The 27,451-nt window shown below is 40.0% G+C and overlaps 1 protein-coding gene across 3 annotated transcripts in view; it reads left to right on the forward strand.

The window, feature by feature from the left end:
• The window catches only part of sncaip (synuclein, alpha interacting protein), a 111,458-nt gene extending 103,346 nt beyond the window's left edge, over nucleotides 1-8,112 (forward strand). For 2 of the 3 annotated variants that reach the window (XM_063068711.1, XM_063068712.1), the window contains exon 10: nucleotides 645-4,921. In XM_063068711.1, the coding sequence (XP_062924781.1) occupies nucleotides 645-1,689 (1,045 nt within the window). In that variant the 3' untranslated portion in view covers nucleotides 1,690-4,921. Of the gene's footprint in view, nucleotides 1-644; nucleotides 4,922-7,812 lie in introns of those variants that run through there. The other variant, XM_063068713.1, reaches the window with a different exon arrangement.
• The last annotated feature ends 19,339 nt before the right edge of the window (nucleotides 8,113-27,451 follow it).

A 27,451-nucleotide genomic window follows, 5' to 3' on the forward strand; every position in this document is an offset into this window, starting at 1 on the left:
CATTAAGTTATACCATAAAATGAAAAATAAATCATCATGGGTAACTACATTGTCTGTTGTTACAAGGTGTAAGTTGGAGGAATCTGGAACAGTGTCTTTTCTGAAATCTGCATCAGAATCAGGTCTATTATCATTGACTGATATGACATGAAATTTATTGCTTTCCTCGCTGGTGAGGAGGGTTTTGTTCGTGATGGAACTTGTTGAGTCTTCAGCCCTCTATCAGGCTGTGGTGCAACTGGTCGGAATGCTCTGCACCATACTGTGCATGTCTGTAAATTAGCATGAATGTTTTTAAGCAGGAACTGCATTAATGTAATTTGGTTTGATTTGTGCTTCTCCATCACTGCATGAAACAGTTGACCCTAACACTTAAAACATTCACCAAAATGAAACTGATGGAAAAGGTTGGGAAAACAAAATCAAGTTCACAGTTTTTGTGAGAAGTATAGTCTGACAAGCCAAGCAGTTTTATTTGCCAATGATGTAACTTTTTTTTTTAAAAAAGCATTCCTGTATCTGCCTATTCTTTTCACTCATTAGAGTGGTTAAGAAACAGAACTATATTAACGCCTGGTACAGTATTAAGGAACATTTTAATTTATTCTTCTATATCTTTTTTCTGTATTTTCTCATACAACTAGTTCTTCTATACCATCTGAAAACAGCAAGAAGAAAAATAATTTGCCGGGTGATCAAAAGGTGACTGCTCCAAGTGGAAAAGGGAATGCGACTATTTCCAACCCTGATTCAAAACCAAAGACTACCACGATAGCAATGCTGAAACAAAAAGGTGAAGAAGCAGACAAAATTATCCGTCAACTTTTGGGAGAAGAGATTTGTGGAAATGTGTGCACACAAGAAAAACTTTCTTTGGAATTTCAAGATGGGCAGGAGGCAAGTGTTGTGACAGGTTCTGCAAGAAAAGCCTTGAGAGACAAAAGGGAACTTAAACTGACCAGACTCAGATATTCTCAGAGATCCTCTAGTGAGTCAGACACTGATACCCATATCAGTGAAGATCAGAAGAATTCTCACATTAAAAGAGATAACAAGCCACGACCACAACCCCTTGTTCAAAAAGAGGAATGCACTGCAAAAGTACAGTTCATGATTAAAAAGCACACTTCAGCAATAGGCAGAATGTTCCCTTTTGTCCCGAAAGCTTCTGCTGCATCAGAGGACCAAATTCATTCTCCTGTTGCTGAAAGCAATGATAAATTTCCAGACTCTCTGCTTTGTGCTGACAATGGTGACATTGGTACCATACAAAAAGTGACAAATAGTCCTAAAAGTGCTCTTAAATCACCAGCTTCAAAAAGCAGAACTTCTCAGAACTTAAAGCTGAGAGTCACCTTTGAGGAGCCTGTTGTGGAAATTGAGCAAACAGTTGGTGAGTCAGATAATAGGAAGGATACAGAAAATGAAAAAACATTGCCAATGTCTCCAACTAGTTTAGAAATCAATGAGCCATTGAACAAATATGTTGGACATTTTCGTTCACCGGTAGAATCTATAAACACTAATCAGAACAACAATAATGCACATCCTGTCAACCTAAATGTAGATTATATTCCCAATTTACCACTGAACTCTGCAGGGAGGAAAGCTGGATGTTCAAAACCAAGTCTTTCAACACCCACAAAAGTTAATACTAAGACAGTGAATGTGGTGAAGTCTGCAAAATAGCCCGTTCTTTAAAACTTTACCACGAACTAAAAAGCCAAACTAACCTTTTTTTAAAAAAATGCAAAATAGAGTTAAATTTTATTTTGGATACATTTGTATAGAAGAAACTAAGCTAAGCAAATCTAAAAATACGTTCACCTTTTCTACATTTTTTAAAGATATTAATGTAAAATAAAAATATATAGGTAATAGTTCCAAAGTTTCTTGCAAATATGCTGTAATTGTTTCTACATGATTATCTTCCAGTATTTTATAATATAAATTGTATAGAGTAGGGAAGTAAAAGATGAATAGTGTTAAAATTGGTGTTCTGCACAAGATTAGTTGCTACTACTAAAAACAAATTACAAAAGTATATTGAATTACTTTGTCCATTATACCAATATTTTTTCTCCCTCTCCTGCTGGCACTGACATCTTGACCAAGTAATGATTCTTTGTGTCATCCTACAGGATGCTTTCAAACTACAGAGGACATCACACTGACTGCTTAACCATACCTTTTGCTGAGTAGCACTGAAGCATTGGAACACAATCATTTTGTTCCCTCCCAAACCTAACATGGTGATCCTAAGAACAGGTATCAAGTCACAATTGCATACTGACCAAAATTAATGCACTTGGCACAGACCAAGAATTAAAATTAGGGTTGCATGGTCTGTGTGGGTCAGCTATTCAATGCTGTAATCTGCAGAACTATGACCCGAATTCAGGAAAAGAAAATGTTGGGATGCTGTTAAATGGTGAATTGAATGATCACAATTCTTTTCACCTTCGGAGCTGGATTGAATTCTGTTTCTTGTCACAAAAAGATGACGTAACGAACAATTTTACTCTCTTTGTCAGGCATGTTTTCAATAAAATGTTCCTAACATTCAGTACAAAAGGACATACATTTCCATTGAAAAGAAGTCAAATGCAGTTTTTCTTTGAGTTAGGGCATAAGGCATACTTAAGACATAGGAGCAGAATTAGGCCATTTGGCCCATTGAGTCTGCTTCCAGTTGATTTGTTATCCCCCTCAACCTCACTCTCCTACTTTCTCCCCATAACCTTTGAGACCCTTACTATCAACCTCCAGTATTCTAGGAGATTAGCTTTGAACGTAAAATAGGAAAATCTAATGGTTCATTCATTGAATAAAATAATTGTCTTTTCCCTAACAGTCATATCCTTGTATGATTGAGTACAAAATTATTGTTACTGTCTTCTGTAAATGAACTTGATTGTATTGTAACACAATTCGGCACCTGAAAATTAACATTAACTTGTCTAGTCTCTTCTGAGCATGCAAGCCTTGCCACTCATTACCCATGACATGAATCTACCATGGAGTAGATCTTTCCTTGCACCAGAATTGCTGTTCAGCTGACACTGTTACAGCATGGTTCTACGAGCAGTTTTTCATTGGAGGTCCAGCTCCCAGTGTCTCAGTATGGCTTTGTGCAACATGGGGGCTGCACTCACCGAATTATTTTGAGAGAGATTACTAGCGTAACTATTAACTCCTCAGTATTACTGATTGAGATATCAGAGTTGTCTCAATCTGTCGATAATATTTTGTATCTGTTTCAAAAAATGTACACACTAAACACATGTACACTAAATTTCAATGAAAACGATAAAATTCACTTAAGTAGTTGGAAGTTTTTCTCCCCAGTTCATTTCTTTATTTCATTGGAATGGGAACTGATCAACTTTGGTAGGTTTAATTGAGTGCAAATTCAATAGGCAGCCTTCCTTACTTTGGGAGCTGGAAATTTTGACATTCACACTTCCCCATTAGACTCTGAGGTGTCAGAAAGTGCATCACAGGTAGGACTGAAGGTGCCAGTATAATCCCATGCCAGTAATGATAACTTACTCTTTCAAGAGCAAAGATAAGTAATGAAGCAAAAATGTATCCAAGCACACCCAGAATCAAATACAGTTACATTCTCCATGCCATTCTGAATTCCAGCTGTGTGCATCCTGTCCTACAATAAATCTCTTCTGTTGATCTACGTTAGTTCTCTGTATTTCACAACACTAACGCTTATTACTTTATTCTAATATTTTGACTTTGTCTAGCCTGATGTCATGATTCAGCACCCCTGAGCAGTAATATTTTGCTACACAAATAATTAGGTGCCTTTAGGTACTAACTGGATTCTTCACTCTCTTCAATGGAATCCCACTTTAAAGGTGTCATCGCACAGCCTCTTTCCCTGACAACGTCCTTATCCAGTCCTATTTTTTTTTTTTTACAAAGCTTCTCAAATGTACTTTTATATCTAGCTTAAGGAGATATGAGCCCACTCCTTACTGCCCTTCCCCATTTCTTTGATCTGGAATGAAGTCAGCCCTTTTTCTTTGGCTCAATTACATTTTTTTCTACTAAGCATTGGAAATATTTGGTAACTTCTTTATGTTAAAGATGCTATAATTCAAACTTGTATACACAGTTTTATTTTTTTATTTGTGAATTTATAAATTACAAACATGGAATGTCACAACTTATAAATTACAATCACTGTAAACTTCATGAACCATAAAGTACTTTATAAAATTATTCTATCAAAAGATGTTTTGCTGATTTACAGTTATACAGAAGTTTCTTTTCTTTGGATTAATTATTTAATGCAAAAACAACAATCAAATGTTAATCATATTGCCAATATACTTCATTTTACTGGAAAATTGATGTGTTTGGGGCAACATTGTCATGTTTGAAATTTAATTTCCTTATTATTTGATTGTAATTTGAGTTGAATCCTGTTAAAACTTTGATTTGCACATTTTTTTATTTTCTGTAGACTTCAATGGCACTCTATTTGTATAAATAAAATTGTAACAGTTCAAAATATTGGGTACCACCTATTAAAGCAGTTTCTGTAGAAGTTACCATACTGGATAACAGACTCATTTGGAGGAATGTTTGTCATCTGGAATACATTTAACAATCAGAACCCTTCTGTTTTTAAAACTATTGTGCCGCTATTCAGATGAAGCTATTAATATGTATGAGTTCTTTTACTTTCTCCCTTTTGAGATTGTTGATTGAACCCAAACGGTTAAGGGGAAAAATAATCTTAGAAACTGTCACTTTGACCTCGTATTCGGCATTCATGTGGAATTGGGTTGCAAGATAGAAAACTGAAATGCAAGGTCATTGAAATGCTTTCATGTAATGGCCAACGTGGTATAGTTCGGATGGTAATATATCCGGGGATGAAGCACTCAATTTAAACTGATCTATTCAGTCAACACAATAAACAAAAGAATTGGTGAAGTAATTTATTTGAATGATTTTCCTGTAAAGGCTGTGTCTACATGTATATCAATTGTTTAGGAGGTGTTCCATGGTGTTTGTGTAATGGAAGTTATTAGAAACATTTACTTCTGAGGTATTCCTTGTCAGCTTTTATGTTCAAATGATCATGCATCCTCAAGTTGTATGATGCACTAAGTATTGGTATGAAACAAAATTCATAACTTTTCCACGTCGTTTTTTTCTTGCCCACTGCAAAAAGGATGCTAAAACTGTCTTGGAAAGTTCTACCGCTGCCAAAAATGCAGCTTTATAAATCAAAACCTTCATAAGGCAAACAATGATGTCCATTTTTATCATTCAATACCAGTTGGGATTCTGGTCCTTAAGAATTTGGGATTACTTGTCCTTAACAATAACAGAATCATTTATTTAGAGGACTATTTTTCTTCCAGCCCAGTAGTAACTAAAAAAAAACATCAACACAACCTCTTCCTTTCTTCCTGCAATAATTTCTCCACAATATTTTGAATGAATTTAAAGTATGATTAGTATATTACAATTCGTATATTTAGCAATAATAGAATAATACAAAAGGAAAGCTGATAATGATTACACAAGTGTATATTTTGTTGAAATTGAAGGATGGTAAGAATAGTTTTATTATAAACAAGGGTAAGGAACAAAATTGTAAATTACTTGCAAAGTAATTTATAGATGTTGGTATTTTAAAACAAGCCATATAAAATACTATAGTTTCCATTGCTGTACTTACCAAGGCAACAACTACTGAGCAAACAAAAAAGCATAAGGTCTTATTCATACAGCTGAAAGTTAGTGTTGTAGTGTTTTTCCTGCAACAGGAAGACATAGGAAGGAAAACATTATGTAATTCAATATCTGACTTAAGAACACAATGATGCATTCAAATCTTTTAAAAATTTCAATTAAGTTTAGTGGACATAATGTGGCTTCGGTTTTTAATGACCTTGGATTTTGCTTGATTTAGCTTGCACACCTTTCAAAATAAGTAGTTGCCCATAATGGGTCTTTAGCAACAGTGATACTTCTTGTCTGTGCTTCCTGGCCAAAGGAACCAAGGCATGTTTTGTTTGAATGCAAACATGAAATCCTTATTCAATAATGACTCCATAAATATGTAGATTCATTGTTAATCTTTCAATAATGGCCATTTCAAATTGCTATTCTTTAAATTTCATTCTAAAAGTTGTACTTAATGAGAAGATATAATAAGCAATTCTACAAAATGGAATATTCTGTCTTGCATTTAGCAGACATTTAAATTGAATGTTTTTCCAGTAATTTTAAAGAATAATTCAACAAAGTGTAAGCATTAATAATAATACTTTAACAATATTTTAGCCTGTTCTGGCATATATTAATTTACATATTTATAGTGAATCTTGTCAGTATGAGCAATTTTCAAACATTCCCCATCATGAGTTAGAAAGAATTGTAATATTCTTTCCTACTATCTATGTTTTAAGATTTAATATGTGCTCTTTTCTATATTAGTCAATCTGCACTTAACTTAACCTAACTGAAAATTCCCAGAATTATTTTTACTAAATAGAGGAAATATGTATTTATATGCTACAAATCTATATTTCATTTGATCCAAATGATCATTATGATCCAAACAAAAGCATTAGTGTGAAAGTTAATACATGGTTAATTTTCATAATTTAAATTCTGTGGTCAGACAGAGTTAGCTGTGCTTTTTAAAGTTGCTGTTTTTAAAAAAAAAACCATGATGACCATCAAGTCAAGTTGAGTTGGTCATATGCACAAGTATGGTGAGGTACAGATACAATGAAAAACTTACTTGTAGCACCATCAGAGACATATAGATTCCTCGGATCTCCCAGGTTCATCTTCCTGCACTAAGTTGGCTCCATGAGAGGCATTGAAAGGAGGTGGGCCTAAACAAGTGTGAATTCTACTATGTTAGAGGCCTAATATGACTTTGAAACTTTTCAGCATTTTTGTGGTAATGGTTATCAAAAACTTCGATTTTTAAATTGTTTCTGATATTTACAAACATTTGAAGCATTCTAGTTATTGATTTAAAAACATGTAAGTGTTGTTATTGCACATTTTAATAACTAGAATGCTTCAAATGTTTGTAAATAAATGTGCAATAACAATACTTGCATGTTTTTAAATCAAGCTAATATAAGTCAAGGTTCATCCTTTACAGCTGTTCCCCTCTATTTCAACAAAGGGAGAAACTTTTGCTATGCCAGGACTAACCTAGAGCAGATATGTGGGAGATTCCCCACTGTACGTGCTACATCCTTTTGATCCCCCATGGATCCCCAATGGAGAGTCCATTATCAGATAGTCGTCTTAAAAATCCTTGTGAACAGCTGCTAGGAAGTTTTGGTTTGTAGTGTTTATATGTATATACATTGGAATATCAAACCTGGTGGCACTTGGAGAGTTGCCAGGGCATGCATAAAGATTTGCTTACATCTTGTTTCTGAAAACTTTGGATCAATAATTCAAGACCATATGATAAAGTAACAATAAAATGATCCTGCTTATTTTTTCAGTGAGCATGAAACTCAGGATCCATCTACAACACACATTCTTAAGTTCTTCATTACAATAGGTCAGCCTGTGTGTATACAAAAAAAAAGGACATTTGCCAGTTTGCCCTCTTACTGCATTAGTGTTGAAGTATCTTCAGGGACTGAAAAGAGTTAAGAGGGGTTGAAGGGCAAGTCAATAAAAATTCTGTTAAACTGAACTCTTACATCTGTTATTCAGATCTTTTCATGTTGTTAACAATGTAGCTTGTATTGACAATAATATAGACAGCTAATTGTTGTAATCATTTTCTTGTTGTAGGCACAGTCACATTAGTGACCGACTAAGGAATTCTAAGCTGAAGAATACCTCTAATTAAGAGCATGGAGGCGGTGGTTACAAGAATTGTAAATTCTCCCAGCTATAGTTCAAATTCTATTCACTGGAAGATCGTCAGCATTCTGTCATTCCACTTCTTGTGACCAAAAATGGCACAAATTTTTAAAATTTAAATCTACAGTAATAAAAACTATACCTTTAAACACTAGGGAGGTGGGGTTGGTTGCAAAGACGAAGAATGGAAGACAATAAAATTACATTGCTGCTTTCCTGAATAAAAAAAGCAGGTTATTATAAAATCAATCTTTGTTTCCATTTGCTCTGCCTATCTGAACAAATATGGCTAGATTGTGACTGAAAAAACTGGGAAAATACTTAGCTATTTGTAGCAGTGTAGTTCTCAGCAATTTGCTTTAAATTAAGAAGCATCTATTTTCATTATCCTTATATAGTTAAATCTTTATGAAAATAGGTAATGGGATTTTGGGAATGCTATTACAGGTCCTACACAGAAGGGGTCCATTCAATTGAACTGTTTGTATCCCAGAAGTGCTGCCATGAACAGACCATCTAGGCAGCAGAAGATGTCTGCAGCCTTGCAGCAACAAGCAAATCCATCCTGCTGGTCTCCCAAAGAAGTTTATGGATTGTGCGATTGTGCATACTGTAGGTCAGGCATTTGAAAGCTGGGAAGGACCTGTCTGTAAGTTGTGCTCATTTTTAACATAGAAATTTCTGATAACCTCATGGATTTGAGGCTGTAATTCTGATATTTATGAACATAGAGGCATGAATTCACTTAAATGTGATTTTTTAAAAAAAATTTTCAAGTAATGATGCTTTAGAAGGTATAGGAATTAGTTTTTGGAAACTGTGTAAAATGCTTTGACTTCAGATCCTGGAGGATCTCAGCAGGTCAGGCAGCATCTATGGAAAAGAGTACAGTCGATGTTTCAGGCTGAGATACTTCACCAGGACTGGAGAAAAAAAAATGAGGAGTCAGATTTAGAAGGTGGTGGGAGGGGAGGAAGAAGCACAAGGTGATGTGTGAAGCAGGAAGGGGTGTGGGGTGAAGAGCTGGGAAGTTGAATGGTGAAAGTGATAAAGAGGTGGAGAAGGGGGAATCTAATAGGAGAGGACAGAATGACATGGACAAAAGAAAAGGGGGAGGGGGACCAGAGGGAGGTGATGGGCAGGTAAGAAGATAAGGCGAGAGAGGGAAAAGGGAATGTGGAATAGTGAGGAGGCATTACTAGGAGTTTGAGAAATCAATGTTAATGCCATCAGGTTGGAAGCTACCCAGATGGAATACAAGCTGTTGGTGCTCCAACCTGAGTGTGGCTTCATCATGACAGCAAAGGAGGTCATGGACTGACCTGTCAGAATGGGAAGTGGAATTAAAATGGATGGCTACTGGGAGATCCCGATATTTTCCTGGTGAAAGGAGCATAGGTGCTCGCCGAAGTGGTCTCCCTATCTACGTCGGGTCTCACTGATATACAGGAGGCCTCGGTGTTCTAGTGCTCCCAGAGTGGCCTCCTCTATATCTGCAGATCTTGTTTGCATCTACATCTGTTCACTGGTTATGAGTAGACAAATTTAGAAAACTCAAGCAAAACACCTCACGTCAAGGAGAGAGGAGGATTTCTGTGATGATTTAACTGCATATAAAACAGTTACGAAATTTGGATGTCACTTGTATTTCAATATCCAAGATCTATTGGTTTTGAGAATTGGTATTACATAGCACTTAAAATATTCTATAGTTTATCAGAGCCTTTGTTTTAAACAGTTGTTTATGCAATCGCTTATGGCATTATTGAAATTACATTGTAGCTAAGGTGCAGATTTGTTAACAGCGCAGTGAAAGTAACCAATGCACCTTAAGTCATTATTGCAATTATTCACATCAGATTAAATGTAGACAGAAGCGTATTGAAAAAGTTTAATTACATCTGAAGCTTGTATGCTTGATAACAAAATGAGATGAGATGTAGTTTATAACCCTAGACTTCATAGGACATTGTAAGAGAATGCACTATACCTGTCACTGTCCTAGATTCTAGATTTATTGTTACAGGGACAACTAGCTGAACCTTTCCATTTCAGAATTTGTACACGAAGTATAAAGTTGAAGCTATGTATGCAAACATACATAACTCCACACAAGGTATGGAATTTAAAATAATGCAAGAATGTTTTTATTTATAAATTATACTCAAGTGAATTAATTACCATAATTCATTGCACTTAATTTCCTTTCCTCCACAGTGCAACTTGTTTTGAACATCATAGTACTTACCTACAGTATATTGCCTTTACCGTCACTTCACCCAGGAATTGTCAAATTTCACACAGCATCAGCATACGAAGTTAATACAGTACAAGTTTCCTTGGGGCAAAGAATTTTTCAACAGTTGTGTCAGATTGTACATCTTACAGCCCTTCTACTCTCTACCTCTAGATCTGAGCTTTTGCATCTCCTTTGACTTGTTCATATTTTCAGCCATGCCTTAAACTCTGAAATACACTCAAACCGGAGTTCCCAACCTTTATTATGCCATGGATCCTTACCATTAACCAAGGGGTTCCTGGTAACTCCTGCTCCAGAAGAGCCTCTGCCTTTTCCCTTTCTTTAGCAGCTCTTCCTTTAAAATCTATCCATTTAATTCTCCTTTAAACAAAACTGCATGTCAAGGATCAGCAATGGTTTGTAGTCCTACCTACAGTAAGTGAGATATGAATAGTAATGAGCAATTAAATCCATACTACAAGTAGGGTACAAGTGCTTCCTGTTTTTATTGATGCTGAGGCCCAGCATCTGACAGCCTTCACAATCACATTTAGTCATACATGCTGAAGAGATTATCCATCTTAGCTTCCTCCTGAGATTCCCACCATCTCAGAAGATCAACTTCGCTCAAATCAATTCATTCTGCATGATGTCAAGAAACTATTGTATCCAGTGCTCTCAGCTAAGTGTACAGGATAAGAAAATGTCTCAGCTGAAGACCTGCACCCCAGGACCAGCTCCACTTCCAAGCCATCTGTTGTAGTGCAGTTACAATTTTGGAATCCACTCAACAAGGTGGAAAATGTTCCAAGTATGCCATGTCCAGTAAGAGCAAGACAAATCCAATGTGGCTAATTATGGCCAATCATTCTACTCGCAATGGTCAACAGTGATGAAAGCTGTTGTTGACATGGTATCAAATGGCACTTAATAATCTACTCATTGATGCCCAGTTTGAATTTTATGCAGTCACTTTGTTCCAGATTTCAACATGGTGTTGGTCCAAACATGGACCAAAGAGCTGATTCTCCAGGTGCATTGAGAGTGACACTCCTTAAAATAAAGGTAACATTTCAGATGTGGTACCAAGGCACTCCAGCAAAATTAAAGGCAATGGTCAACAAAAAGAGAATGCTAATGGATAATCATACCATGCAAAAAGGAAGATATTTGCAGTTATTTGAAGGCAATTATTCCCATGCAAGGACTTCCCTACCTGAGTTCCTCAGGAAGTGTTTTTGCCCAACCATCTTCAGCTGCTTCATCAATGGCCTTCCTTCCATCGCTCGGTCAGAAATGGGGATGTTCCCTGATGATTGTTCAATTCTGTTAGCAACTTCTCGGAAAATGGAGCAGCACTTGTCTGAAGCAGCAGGACTTGCACAATGTTCAGGCATGAGAAAGTAAGTGACAAGTTCCATTTAGGCCATAAGGTGCCATATAATGGCCATCTCCAACAAAAGACAATCCTATCATCCATACATGATATTCAATGGCATCATCATCACTAATTCCCTCCATGTTAATATTCCTATTGACCAGAACCTCAGATGGATGAGGCATGTATAACCCAATTTATGGATGGCCCCTCTTATAAAGACCATTGGGATGGATGAGTATAGAATTGCCATTTGGTACAGAGCAACAGGCATCTTCTGTTGGGTGGACTGGAGCATTTCTGTACACTCTACCTTTCTCTTTTCCTACTATCTCTACCCACCCCCAAGCCACAACAATTGTGCTGGATTGAGCCAAGCAGATCCGGGAGCACTAAGCCGACTCATTCAGTAAGGTTGGTTGGTAGCCGCTCTCCTGTTTCTGTGATCCTCTCCCACACAGTTTTTGATGGTGACTCTGAACTAGACACTGGAAGCAAAATCCATTGCTGTTGAAGGATCATAGAGGAAAAGAATGTGTGGGGTGACGTCATTGTTCAGATTTTAGAGTTAAATCAAAGTTGAGGTGAGGATGAACACCTGATTAGAGTTTTTGGTTAGGAATTTCTGGGGAATGAATACAGATTAAAGGTGTAATACCATAGCAAGGATTGAAAGGAGAGTGATAGTGGCATTAAAATAGAGAAGACCGGTAAGGATTAGAAGGAACTATTTATGCCATTAGCTTTCATGTGGCTTAAAATATATTGGATGATTAGCAGGTTAACAGTAAAGAGATCATGTTGATTGAAAAGGGTGCTTTACATGAAATAAACTAGAAAAGCCTAAAGAAATGATGGAGACGCTGGAGAAATGGAAATTGATTCAAATTCATGGCCAAGAGAGAGGGAAAATGAGGAATGTTGAGGGATCTTTCAAGTCTATAGTTCTTTGAAAGTGGCAACACTGGTAGATAGGGTTGTGCTCTATAGTTCAGGTCTTAGAATATAAAAGATTGGAAGTTATGTTTCAGTTTTACAAAGCTCTGCACTTGGATTATTGCGTGCAGTTCTGGTTGCCGCACTCTCGGAAGAATGTAACAGTGCTGCCGAGGGTACAGTGGAGGTTCGCCAGGATGTGGCCTGGTTTGAAAGACTTTAGCTAGGGGGAGAGATTGGATGAAGGAGGCTGCGGAATGACTCGATAATATAAAATTATAAGAGACATGGAGAGGAAATCTTCTTCCCATGGTGGGAGTAGCAAAAATAAGAACACATGGTTTTAAGGTGAGGAGAAAGAGATTTGAAAGTGATTGAAGACTAAGTTTCTTTTTATCCAGAGTGTGGTTGATTTCTGGATCTCATTGCCACAGCACTAGTGAAGTTAAATGCAATTACTATGTTTAAGAGACAGATATACACATAAATAGATAAAGCATACAAAGATACAGACCTAATGTGGTCAAATAGATTTAGTGTGGATGGGAAAAATGATCAGAATATTCATGATGAGCTGTTAGATAATTTTCTATGCAACTTTATGATTTCATAAGATGAGATTTAAAGCATTTGTAGTTTTTTCCTCTTCATATAGTAATTCTAGCTCCTTTGCACATAACTTTCATTGTGATATTCATTGGTTCTTATGGTGCATTTTCTAGGAAGTTACTGAGCAAAACAGGAGCGAGAATATTAGTGATGAACTCATTGCTGAAAAGGTGCAGTCATTTTCAATCATAAAAATTGCACTCTTTGGCATGAATTATTTCATAATTTCATCAATAATATGATCACTTTTGATTTTCCGTTATCCATCATTTCATATCCTGTCTAAATTTTTCCCAAAGGCCTTCTAGTTCAGTAAGCTTTTTGGTATTGTAGCTGTTTTTCCCATATGCCCCATTTGTTAAAGATCTGCTCTTTTTCATTCTAAATCCTGCTCGTTTAGCTGCCAAAAACTCCTCAGTTTGAACATTGTCTCTTCTATGTGAACTATAACTGCAATTTATACACAGATGACTGATGAGGTTAATAGGCATTGTTTGAATAAGAACATAAAAATTAAACATAATAGACTATTCTGCCCATTGTGTCTGTTCTACCATTCAACAAGATCATGGCTTTTATTTCAGTGCCACTCTCCTGCCTAACCATCTAATTCCTTTATTTGAAATCTCCAAAAACCTAATCATCTGTCTTATGTATATTCAATAGCTGAATCTACACAACCACCCGAGATGCAGAATTTTATTGATTCTCAACCCCTCTCATCTCAAGGATTAACTTCTGTTTTTAGAGGCCTTATTAGTGAACAAATCTAGCTATATATTCAAATTTTCATTGTTCACATCTTCCGGCAAATTGCTGACATAACTTCATTGCTATACATTCACTCCTTAAGAATTTGTAGATGAATTTTGAACTGTTGGCAATCTTTCAAATTGGAATATTTCAGTGTCTTCCTCTACTTTATGTAGTGTTGTAATGGATATGTGAAGTTTTATTTGTGGCTCCTTCTGTTCTTCAAGGTATTGACATTTGGATTATTTTGGGCCTGTGCACATTTCTCTAAAGTATTCTCTTAGAACAACAATACTGTGCTGACTGTCAAAACATCTAACATATATTATTGAAGTTTTTTATTATATTGCTGGTCCTCACTCTTAATAATTTCTCCTTCAGCTCTTCCCACTTCCTTCAAACAAAAGGTGTAGTCATGGCACTCGCATGGATCTCAGCTAAGCCTGCCCTTTTGTTGGCTACATGGAACAGTCTATGTTCCAAGCCTGCAGCAGTATCATTCCCTAACTTTACTACACTACATCAACAAACGTATTGGTGCCACTTCCTGCACCCCTGCAGAGCTCGTCAACTTCATCACCTTTGCCTCTAACTTCCACCCTGCCCTCAAATGTACTTGGTCCAATTCTGACACCTCCCTCCCCTTTCGTGATCTCTCTATCTCTTTCTCTGGAGACAGCTTATGTACTGATGTCTTTTTTAAACCCACTGATTCTCACAGCGACCTGAACTATAACTCTTCCCACCTTGTTACTTGTAAAAATGCCATCCCCTTCTCTCAATTCCTTCAGCTTTGCTGCATCTGCTCTCAGGCTAAAGCTTTTCATTCCAGAACTAATGAGGTATCTTCCTTCTTCAGAGAAAGGGGCTTTCCGTCCTACACCATCAACACTGCCCTCACCCACATCTCTTGTATTTCACGCACATCTGTCCTCACTCCATCCACCCACCACCCCACCAGGGATAGGGTTCCTCTTGTTCTCACCTCCCACCTGACCAGCCTCCACATGTAGCATATAATTCTCGGTAACTTCCACCAGCTCCAACAGGATCCCACCACCAAACACATCTTTTCCTCCCCCCGCCCTTACAGTTTCTGCTGAGGATCACTCCCTACGTGACTCCCTTGTAAATTTGTGCCTCCCGGCAAGTGGAACAAGTGCTACACCAGCCCCTACACCGCCTTCCTCACTAGCATTCAGGGGCCCAAACAGTCGACAACACTTCACCTATGAGTCTTTTCTGCAGTATCTGGAGCACCTGCAGTGACCTCCACTATATCAATGACAGTCAACGTAGATTAGGAGACCTCTTCAAGAACCTACACTCCAACTACCAAAAGAAGGTGGGATGGCTCGGTGGCCACCCATTTTAATTTTGCTTCCCATTCCCATTCCAACATATCAGTGCATGGTCTTCTCTGCTGTCACGATGAGGCCACACTCGGGTTGGAGGAGCAGCACCTTATATTCTGTCTGGGTAGCCTCCAAACTGACGGCATGAACATCGATTTCTCTAACTTCTGGTAATTGCCACACCCCCTTCAACATTCCCCATTCCCATTTCCCTCTCTCACAACTTCTTGCCTGTCTATCACATCTCCTTGCCTGTCTATCACCTTCCTCTAGTGGTCTTCCCTTTTTTTCCCATGGCCTTCTGTCCTCTCCTATCAAATTCAGCCTTCTCCAGCCCTTTATCTCTATCACTAATCAACTTCCCAGCTCTTTACTGCACCCCCCTCCCCCTTCCCCAGTTTCACCTATTACCAGCCACCTTGAACTTCTTCCTCCCCTCCCCCCACCTTCTTACTCTGACTTCTCATCTTTTTTCTTCAGTCGTGATGAAGGGTCTCAGCCTGAAACATCGTTTGTTTACTCTTTTCTCTAGATGCTGCCTTGTCTGCTGAGTTCCTCCAGCATTTTGTGTATGTTGCTTGGATCTCCAGCATCTGCAGATTTTCTTTTATTTGAGGCTTCTTATTGTTGGTTTTTTGTTCGAGCCTTCAGTGTTGTAAAGGGTTCTTTATTGTAATGTGCCTTTCTCTCTTCTCATTTTCCTTTAACCTTTCGACAAAAAGGCAAAAAGAGAAATGTTTTTAAAGCCTTGAAACCTTAAGAACTTTTGTCTCCTTTAATTCACATCTTTCATTGCATAAATCATTCTCCTGTTGGGTGACAAAGCTTGCCTTTTCTTTCATTCATGCTCATGGATCACCCCTAATAGCCCTTGTAAAAGTGCCTAAAGTTATTGGTATTGTCCAGAATGATATTAAATCTTAGGGGTGGAGCCTAGGAGGACGATGGCACCTAACGGCAGCTACTTTGCTTGCATCTTCGGAAACAGCTCTATTTCTGTCTTTAATATCTCTGTTTTTCCCATTCAGGGTTCTTTTGACGACCTCGACCTGGAGTTACACGCTTACTTCTGTTCTTTGTGGGAATGGGACCTGCTGTCGGGGGTCTCACGACTGGCTGATATTCAATATACCAGGGACGAGGCCTAGAAGACTACTGCGCCTTCGGGGTTTAGGGATTCTGTGGCTCTGGAGGTGGGTGGACTCGAGGTTGGTGCCGCCACCTGGTGCATCATGGGAGATGGAAGATCAAAAGTAGTGACTTGGCTGCTGGCTGTGTGCCCAGAGACCCGAATTCTTCAGGCGCAGAGCTCGGAAGAAGCATCGCAACACACTTTTAACATTGTAAATCAGTAAGTTATTTGTCATGTCTCCCCTCTCGCTGTAAATCAGGGACACCTCTTTTTCCCTTATTAGGGAGAGAGAGAGCCTGTGGTATGTCGAATTACCGGGTGAATGAGTAGTCTTTGGGGTACTGCAAGTCAGTGTCTTTATTGATGCTTTGCTCCACGCTTGAGTTCTCGATGGGGGGCGCTGATGCTTTTTTTTGCTGGTGGGTGTGGGGGGTGGTTGTTGCTTTGCTACTGCTTATGTGTGGGGGAGGAGCTGGGGGTGCTTTGAGGTTCTAACATTTAACTATCATTCATTCTTTGGGGCACTCCTGTGCTGTTGTGGATGGTTGTGAAGACAAAGAATTTCAGGATGTATATTGTATGCATTTCTCTGACATTAAATGCACCTTTGAAATGCTGTATACTTGCCACTGATTAAGATGAAAAATTAATCTAATTCTTCAAGTGCTTTAGTTTTTTAATATCATATTTGAGACATGCAAACTGATAACACCAAATCTATTACAGTTTCATGTTCACGGTCATCAACACCATGTCTTGGTCACTTCCAATGTCTGTGACAGGGTCAGCTTGTGCTTGATCCTTGTTCGTGTTACTGCTGTCTTTGCTGACTTGCTCCTGCTCCTGGTTTTCCAGTACTTCCTATTTAAACTTGTCCGTGTCCTCATCCTTTCTCATGGTCTGTCCATACTCCAGTCTATGACTTCCCTTCACCCCATTCTTGCTTCAAAACAAAATCATCTCATTTCCAAATGCAGCTTGCCGTGCATCCGTCCTTCTACCCCACTAATAGTAACAATGCTCCGACATTTGCTTTGTAAACCTCTCTATTTCCTTCTCCTGCTCCCTTAAGATGTTTTATATTGTCCAAATGTTAAATGCCTCTTTGATGCTGCATCAGTATAATGGGATGTAACAAGTAGAACATAAGACTTGGAACATTGTAACAGGACATACAAGGTTCAAGAAGCTATGATTTAAAAGCCAGAATGCTTACTATTAAAGTCAATCCAAGTCACATCATCAAATATTCAATATTCAAAGTGACAAATGGCGAATGCTGAAAAAAGAGGGTGTGGATTTAACTGTATTTCCAACCATATCATAGTTGGGGATATGAAAAAGCTGTAAAGAAATGCAGAGTACTTTAAAACAGTAGGTAGGAGACAAAATTAAATTAATATGTGAGATGATGAGCAAGTCTATATGGATAAGAAGTTGAATATTACAACAAAAGGTTACTATTTAAATACTCAGAGCATCAATTGGCATTGATGCACACAGAAGAGAGTTGTCAATCTTTCATCATTAATGGGGTCATTTTAATACTGGAAGTGTCCGTCAGAGGTCTGAAGAGGTGAAGACAAATGAAGGATATTTGAAGTCCTGTCAACAACTTGTGGCAAAGAAGTCACACTCCCAAACAAGTGTTTTTGTGAAAATTGCCCTCATCACCCGTTGTTTCATGAAGATGGTGCAATTAGTTTTGATAAACCAAACGTGAGTATAAACCTGATGAATTGGTAGCAAAAGGACACAGAATTAAACAAACATTCAAGAATCCCGAGATTAAGGAATCTGGAATCGCCCACCATAAAATGGTGAGTACATTAAAACATTGCTTTAAGTTACACACACAAAATGCTGCAGGAACTCAGCTGGCCAGGCAGCACCTATAGATGGATTTCCAGCATTGGCAGACTTTGTCGCGTTTATTGTTTTAAGTGGCATGCATTTTTCCTCACACTGTGACTGAAACCTCCGCAATGAGTAGAGGCAACATCACTATTCACTTCATTTGGCATCCAACATTTAGTAATTTGCTGAAGCTGGGCTGGCGATAGGGCTCCGTGGATTGGAGGACCCAGAACAAAGTATACTTCTTGATGGATAATAAAATGCACTAACCTAGTCCTTGCAGCCTTTCTCGAATCCTCTCGCTGTGAAGGCCAGCATATCATATACCGCCTTAGACAACTGCTGCACCTACATGCCTACCTTCAATGACCAGTGCACAAAAGTCCTTGGTTCTCCTTGCACAATAGCCTGAAGTCCCACACCATCTGGTTCAAGGAAAGCTTACTCCCTTTTCATTTGGTTCTTGAGCCAACGTGAACGCCTTAGATTGCATTGTATCTTCCCACTGTCACAACCTGTCGAAATCAAACTGGTGTTTCGCTGCTTCTTTCTCAGACCTTACATTCCCACCCAGCTTTGTGCTGCGTTCACAGTCCAAGATATTATGTTTATTTCTCTCACTTAATTCATGAAATCCATATCATGAGTACCTGGGGCCCCTGCACTGATCGCTAGGAAGAAGGAACCTTATTGAATATCACAAATTAAAATGTCTCTGCCTCTTCTCATCATCTAGTGTCTGACCATTTCAGAAGAGTTTGCCTCATTTTTGCTGTTTGTTTATTTCTGAAGCATTCTTCTTTCGTGTATCCATAACTACCTGTTTTGGGCTTATTATAGGCAACATGGTAGTGCAGTGGTTGTTGTAATGCCATTGCAGCATCATCGACTCGAGTTCAATTCCATCACTGTCTGTAAGAAGACTGATCATTTTACAAAACCATGGGGGCTTCCTGAAGGGGTTCTGGTTTCCACCCACATTCCAAAGACGTACGGGTTAGTAGGTTAATTGGTCACATTGGTATAATTGGGCAGAGCAGGCTCCTTGGGCTGGAAAAATCTGATACTGTGATGTATCTCTAAATCTAAATCTAAACCAGGATTTAACAATTCTCAAAGTGCAGGATTGCCCCCAGTTTTTAAATCTATTTTTCCTAAGAGCTCTAAAGTCAAATTTTATCAATTTCTTTCTGGATATTCCAACAAGGAATATTCATCACACATGTAAGCTCAAACAATGCCATTAGCCTTGTCAGTAAAAACCTTTAACAAATTCATGCTGACCCTACCTGATTAAGTTAAGATTATCGATGTGTTTAATCTCTGTTGCTAGATGCCATTCCTATCTTCAGGTTTGGAGAAGCTGCTCAGACCTCAGGTTCCCTGATTTCATTATCCTTTCCTTCCGAAGTAATGGATCATTATTTACAGCTTTATACTTACCTTTAAAGTGAGCTATTGTTTATGTGTTGGTCATCAACATGATTATTTAAACTGGTAACCATGTCCCTCCTCGACATATCTTGGATCATGGTCTGCTCTCAGGTGAGATACAAAGCTCTTGCACCTACACAGTATAAAGCAGGCAGCGGTCTGCATTGTACATCCATCCGCAGAGCACTTCATCATGAAAGCCATGGTTGTGAAAAGTGAACGCCATTTAAAATCAACAATTATTGCTTAACCGTGAGTTACATTGTGGCTGAAGCTGCAGCTGGCACACATTGAACGACTGGAGATTTCCGTAGCACGGAGAGCTTATCCCAACGTTTTTACATGCTGCACTTGGTGGAGAAGCTGGACAATAGAAGAGGAGCAGGAGACCAAGAGGCCAGGATGCCCGTGGTCCAGTGACCACATTCTGGGTGTTCTCTCTGGCATTGGTCTCCAGCTAGAGATAATCGAATGGGATCCTATTAGTTTGAACTGAGAGTGTCTATATCTTCACTAATGCAACAAATGCATGGAAAAGGTTGAGATGTTGCAAAGATCTTGGCCTCAGTCACCAAATGGTTCTGGATTCATGACCCTGCCTGGCTCTGAGGTTGAGGTAGGGCTGCGACAGTTGGTTCATTTTGGAGAAATCATGTTGAATGTGGTGTGAATATTTGACTTGGTAATCACCACAGAGGTTCAGGTGAAATAAGTATTTCATGAACATGTCACCAAATCTGACTTCCAGTTGAAAATCCTTGATCCTTCTTCCTCCCAGCTGTTTGCCCTGTACTGCTTTCCACTGTTCCTATATCTGACTCCCTGCCTGGGTGTTCTGCTTGCCACTTTGTGTTGCAAGAGCAATGATGCTCAGGAATCAGATGTGTGGTAAGGAATGTACCTCAGCATCTACCTTCTGCATCCACCACGGCCCTAGAATTACAGCAACAGCAGGAATAAAATGACAAGCTTGTGGGTATTTAATAACTAGGGGTATGTTATTACTGCAGCGTAAAGTTTTTTTCACCCATGTCTGTTAAAAAGACATTAGCAGGGACATTGTTTTCCAAAATGGCTATACTACCATCAAATCAATAATGAGGCTGATTGGCAACAGAAACTGCCAATTTCACCTTAATAATAAGAAATTATAAATTACAGTAAGAATCGTATATATAAATTAAATTAAATTCACAGAGCAAAATGAAACAAAAAAAGGGGAAAAATAGGGAGGTAGTGTACACAGGTTTATTGTGGATCCAGAAATCTTATGGAGGAGGGGAAGAAGCTGATCCTGAAACACTGAGTGTGTATTTTCTTCTTGATGGCAGCAATGAGAAGAGAGCATGGCCTGGGTGGTTGGGGTCCTTAATGATCGATGCCACCTTTGTGAGCCACTGCCTTTTGAAGGTGTCTTTGATGCTAGAGAAGCTAGTGTCCATGATAGAGCTGGCTGAGTTCGCAACTTTCTGCAGCTTTTTCTGATCCTGTGTAGTAGCTCCGCCATACCAGGTGGTGATGCAACCAGTTAGAATGCTCTCCACAGTACATCTGTAGAAATTTACGAGAATCTTTAGTGACATACCAAGCCTCCTCAGACTCCTAATGAAACATAGCCAATGTCATGCCTTCTTTGTAATTGCATCAACATGTTCAAAGATTCAAAGATTCAAGGGTTCAGTTTATTGCCAAAGTATGCACATATAACACAACTCTGATATTTGTCTTCTCCAGATAGTCATGAAATACAGAAAAAACATGGGTGTTGTTGAAAGAAAAGACATCAACTCCACCCCCCCTGACCCCACATGGAAAACGTTAGCTGGAACATCAGAAACCCCAAACCCCCAACCCCCTCTCTCTCACACACAAACTAATAGATCACCCACACAGAAAACCACCAACAAGAACATCAGTCTCCAAATCAGCAACATCCCCCTCTCATAAAAGGTAACATATTAGAGATGTTGATACCTGGAATTTGAAACTGCTCAACCTTTCCACTGCAGACCCCTCGATGAAGACTGGGGTGTGAGTACCCTTGACTTTCCCTTCCTGAAGTAAACAATCAATTCCATAGTCTTACTGACATTGAGGTCAAGGTTGATGTTGCAGCATCAGTCAAACATCTGATCTATCTCACTCCTTTACGCTTCCTCGTCACCATCTGAAATTCCCCCAACAATAGTTGTCACTGACAAATTTATCGATGCCTTTTGAGCTGTTCATGGCCACTCAGTCATGGGTGTAGACAGAGTAGAGCACTGGGCTAAGCTTGAGGTGTGCCAGTGTTGATTGTTAGCAAAGAGGAGAGGTTATTTCCAATCTGCACAGATTGTGTTCTTCCGATGAGGAAGTCAAGGATTCAGTTTTAGAGGGAGGTACAGAAGCCCAGGTTTTGGAGCTTGGTGATTAGAACTGAAGGTATGATTGTATTGAATGCAACCTCATAGTAAATAATAGTATTGTCTTGTATTAATTTAGTTGAAGACCTCAATTAATTTCTCATTCATTCTAGACTTAACTGCACTAGTGCCAGTATATTGGGTCAATTTGTGATAACTCTGTCAGAATTCCCACTGGAATCCCTGCATATACAAGTATGTGCCTTCTTCTTCCTCAAATAAAAGGATGTGACTCCAGTGAAACTAGACTCGGCTATGACACTTACCATCCTCGTCAAGGACTCTCGTCACAATGAGCCAGTATGGACCCAGCAGGGTAGCAGTCTTACATCCTTTGTGACTGGTCACAGTGAGAAGATTTCCAGGCAGAGCCTGCAGTTCTCCACGTAGCCGTTTGTCAACTTTCACAAGAAGGAAGCTAAAGTCGCTTGGGAGTGCCAGTCAATCACTCTGCAGAGCCAGTTCATCTTCCAACCCCAGAGATATTCAATGGTGACCCAGGCTCTTGTCGTGATTTCATCATTCAATGCTCATTAATGTTCGAACTCCAGCTGTTCCGGTTCCCCTCGGAGAATGGAAAGTTGGCCTTCATTATCTCTCTTCTGACTGGAAGAGCCCCGGATTGGGCCACCACACACTGGGAATGATGGTCGGAGGTTTGTTTGGATTCAGGGAAATTCATGGCCGCCATGAGGAAGGTGTTCCATCACCCTGCTGGAGCCAGCTGAACCTCAGACCGTCTGATGAAGATTTGACAGGGTGGACAGTCAGCAACCAACTACCCTATTGAGTTTCAGACCTTGGCCCAAGAGAATGGCTGGAACAGGAAGGCTTAGCCACTCTATACCGGCACAGGCTTCAAGACAAACTGAAGGATGACCTCACCTTCAGAGAGCCAGAGTAGGACTTGACTAATCCATTCATCTCAATAATCATCTGGCAGACCGTAAGTGGAACCGCATCAACAGGCGGAAGATTGCTAGCCCAAGCTGAGCCTCAATCCCACCAATCTCAGACCATCTCCTGCTCAGTATCCTGAAGAGTCCTGCAAATCGGCCACTTAAAAATCTCCGCCGATATGAGCTTCTGGCAGCAGGGTCGAGGTCGCTGCTATTACTGTGAGGAAGCAGGTCACCTGTGGGTCGAATATCTAAAACTGCAGCCATCGGGAGAATTGTTAAGATTGTCTGGTGTTGGGAAGACTGTAATGGTAGCAGCCACTACCCCCAACCTCACAGATTTTGGTGTCATGCAGGGGGCAGAGATCTCCTGGGAGTGAACCAACAAAGTGAATGTTTTTTTGGACTCTGCGGCAGCAGGAAATTTCCTGGACTTGTGGACCACCGTTGACTCAACATACCACTGCAGGAGTTGAACTGCCCATGCCGGCAACTGTTTTAGTCAGCCGTCCGCTTGGTTCCAGGCAGATCCGACAGCAGGCATTGGTCTTGCAGATGAGAATGGAGGATTGCGCAAAGGACATTAGTTTCTATATCATTGAGTCTCCTCACAAATCCCTGATCCTGTCCCAGCATAACCTTTCCATGAACTGGAAGCAAGAAAAGATGATTGTATGGTCCAGCAGTCACTAAAAGAAGGTATGTTTTCAGCCTGGTGTTCTGGCCCCCGGACTCTACCGAGACTAACGAGGCCAACAAAGGGCAGACATCTGTTCAGGGTAACCTGGAGCTTTCAGGAAACCCAGTCCTGCCTTCAAGGGCAAACAAGCTGGCTCCAGCCAACAGGCTGGTGACCCTGTTCAGTCAGGGGTGTGCAGGAACTAGATCTCTAGTTCAAGAGCAACTCAAGCAGTCTGGAACTCTAGCAGCTAAGCCAAAGGGCTCCAGTTGCCAGGTCCTGTCTAAGGAAAAGGCTTCAAAACGAAGACCCTGGGAGCCTAGTTCCAGGAGAACAAGGGCCATTTGTCATGCCTCGCTGCCAATGTCTGAGGAGACAGACAAGGATATGTACTGTGATTTGGCCTCTGTTTTCACTAAAGACTCTTCTGAACCTATGAAAAAGAATCTGCGGTCTGCTGAATCACGCTCACACTTAAGGAGCCTCAGGAGTCATCCTCAGAGGAAGGTCCAGGGTAATTGCAGCTCCCAAGCTGGTAGAAATCCCTTCTGTCTACAAAGATTTGGAAGAGATTTCAGGAAAGGAAAGGCCTTGGCTCTTCCATAGCACCGACCCTACAACTGTGCAGTAGATCTACTGCCTGGTACTTGTCCTCCACAGGGTTGATTATACGCCGTCTCAGGCCCGGAGAGAAGCACTATGGAGGAGTATATAAAAGATGCTCTTGCCCTGGGATTCATTTGGCCCTCCACCTCTCTAGCTGGTGCCGGCTTCTTTTTTGTACAGTAAAAGGACAGGAGTCTGTGGTCATGCATTGAATATAGAGGACTGAATTGCACAATGGCCAAAAATCGTTATCCCCTTCCACTCATGAACAATGCCTTTGAGATTCTCCATGGAGCAAGAGTATTCTCAAAGCTGGACTTGCAGATTGCGGAAAATTTGGTTCGCTTAGACGAGGGTGACAAGTGGAAGACGGCATTCAACATACTGACAGAACACTAGGAGCACCTGGTCATGCCTTTTGGTCTTGTGAACACGCCAGCAATTTTACAGGCCGTTATAAACTACATGCTCTGGGATGCTCTCCATAAGTACACCTCCATCTACTTGGACGACATCCTAATTTTCTTGAAGTCCATGGAGGAACATGTTGCTCATGCTATCCTAAAGAGGCTTCTTAATCATGGACTTTAAGTCAAGCAGGAAAAGTCCAAATCTCACATAACCACTATTTCATTTTTGGGTTTCATCATCTCTAATGGCAATCCCAAGATGGACTCTAGTAAGACACAGGCCGTCGGAGATTAGACACAATCATCCAATGTGAAACAAGTCCAACTATTCCTGGGATTTGCCAACTTTTACCGAAAGTTCATCAAAAATTTCAGCTCAGTGGCAGCCACGCTGACAACACCCACCGGAGGTGAATTACGACATTACAGAGAGCTGCTTGTGGTAAAGTTGGTTCTGGAGGGATGGCATCACCAGCTTGAGGGGGCCAAGAACCCTTTTATCATATGGACAGACCACATTCTAAGACCAGATCTCAGCAGACATCCTCAAAACAGAAGACCCCAAAGAATGAATGACAGAAAAAAACTTAAGAACCCCAAAGCCCCCTGCCCCCTCCCACATACAAACAGCAGCAAGCAGCATCAATAATACCCCCTCCCCTTCTCCCTCTCCCCCCACTTACTCTAGCAGAAAACATCAGCACTCACACCACCCACCATGCAAGCAACAGCAAAGCTTCAAAGAGAGACCATGGTCGACAGTCCATCAAAAACTACTGTTCATCCTAACGGTTCAGCATCCCTCAGGCTCTCCCTCTCACTAACAAGGGAGAGAGGGAGAGAGATCACAGTGAGAGAGGAGAAAAACAGTTGCTGTTTCAATGTTACACCACTTTACAGATGCAAATGAAAATGTCTCTGGAGCAGTGACCTACCTATTGTTGCACAACATATGTGTCAGGTGCAGAGTGCTTTTATCGTGGGAAAGTCTCGGGTAGTTCCATTGAAGTTAGTTTCCCTCCCTTGTGGAGCTCTCTGCTGTTACAATGGCAAGGTGTGTGGACACATTGTGGAGAAAGGGTATGCAATGCAGCTTTATGACTCCGTTTTTTGGACTGATAGTACTTCTGTGCTGAAGTATATCAAGAATGAAACTTCCAGGACCCAAACCTTTGTTGCAAACAGAGTTTCCAAAATCCTTAAGGTGTCGCAGGCATCTCAATGGAGGTATGTAAACAATTCAAGCATCCTGGGAGATGTGGCCTCTAGAGGGTTGCAGTGAAAGCATTCCTGGAAAATGAAGCATGTCTGCTATCTTGATTGTTCTGGGGAACTCCTTCTGGATGATCCAGAAGTCAACAGGAGTGTTACAATGAATGTTGTGTAGACTGAAGAGAAGGTGGATGCAGCAACCTGTATAACCCATTACTTCTCGTCTTTGATCCACTTGAGGAAGACAATGGCTTGAATTCTTAGATTTAAGAACCCGCTGTGTTTTTTAGTTGTAAGAGGAAGCAATTGAATATTGCTCTTGCTAAGTCTGACTTGGATGAAGAAGAACAAGGGTATTCTTTGGAGAGAGAGATTGAAAAGCACAAGATCCGATTAGCCAATGTTGTCTCTCAGTGGAGGAGCTCAGAATGGCTGAAATGGAGATCATTGGGTTTTGCAAAGAAAGAGATTTCCAGATTAATTCTTGTTTGCAAAATAGAGGAAGTGTGAAAAGGAACAGCCATATTTTCAAGCTCAATCCAGTACTTAAAGATGGTGTCTTGAGGGTTGGTGGTTGACTTAGTAAGGCAGCCATACCTGAAGAGTCTAAACATCCCGTTATACTCGCTAAGGATCTCCATATGTCAGACATTATTCTGAGGTATCGAGAAGTGGGACATGGTGGCCATAACCACACGTTATCCAGGTTGTGCCAGAAATACTGGAATCCCGATGCTAGTACAGCTATAAGAAGAATCCTGTCTAAGTGTAGTGTTTGTCGATGGTTACACACAGCTCCAGGATGCCAGCTCATTGCAGATCTACCTCTGGACAGGGTCCCTCCAGATGAACCTTCACGTGTAGGAGTGGACTAATTTGCACCTTTTGAGCTGAAGAGCAGAACGATTACAGTGAAGAGGTATCGGATCATATTTACCTGTCCAGCTATACAATCTGTTCACATTGAAGTGGCACCTTCTTTAGACGCAGCTTCCTTTGTTAATACTCATCAACAATTTGTAGCAAGATGAGGACGGGTTCCTGCACTGTGCTCTGATAATGTGACAAATTTTGTGACAGCTAAGCGTGAGGTGCGAGAAGCCATTGAGAAGCTGAACCATTCACAGATCAGTGATGTCCTACTTCAGAAAGGAATTAAGTGGATTTTTAACCCCCACGCTGATGAAAGGTCTCAGCCCGAGACGCCATTTTACTCTCGTCCATAGATGCTGCCTGGCCTGCTGAGTTCCTCCAGCATTTTTTGTGTGTTGTTTGCATTTAAATTTTGCCTGCTTTCCCCCTTGTACATTATACCAACAGAGTTCAGAAAAACATTTCCTCTGGTATTGCAATTCCCTTCCAAAAAAGCCAACAAATACTTTGACCTTGCCATTTACTTACTACCTCCATATGAACTTTCTGTGTTTTATGTAATGGGGCATGCAAATTCCTCTGAACATGAAAACTTAATGTTTCCTTAACCTCTTCAGTTTGTCATGGATAACTCACCTTCCTGTGGAGTTCTTGTATTTCAGTGGAATGGGTATTTTTGATCATTCTGAAATATTTTTTCAATAAAATCAAACTATTGTTATTGTTTAAATGTTACTTCTTATATCTTTCTGATTTAGAAACTGACACAGCCTGTCATACAATTAAATAG

Source organism: Mobula hypostoma, chromosome 16 (assembly GCF_963921235.1).
Source record: "Mobula hypostoma chromosome 16, sMobHyp1.1, whole genome shotgun sequence".
Lineage (NCBI taxonomy): Eukaryota > Metazoa > Chordata > Chondrichthyes > Myliobatiformes > Myliobatidae > Mobula > Mobula hypostoma.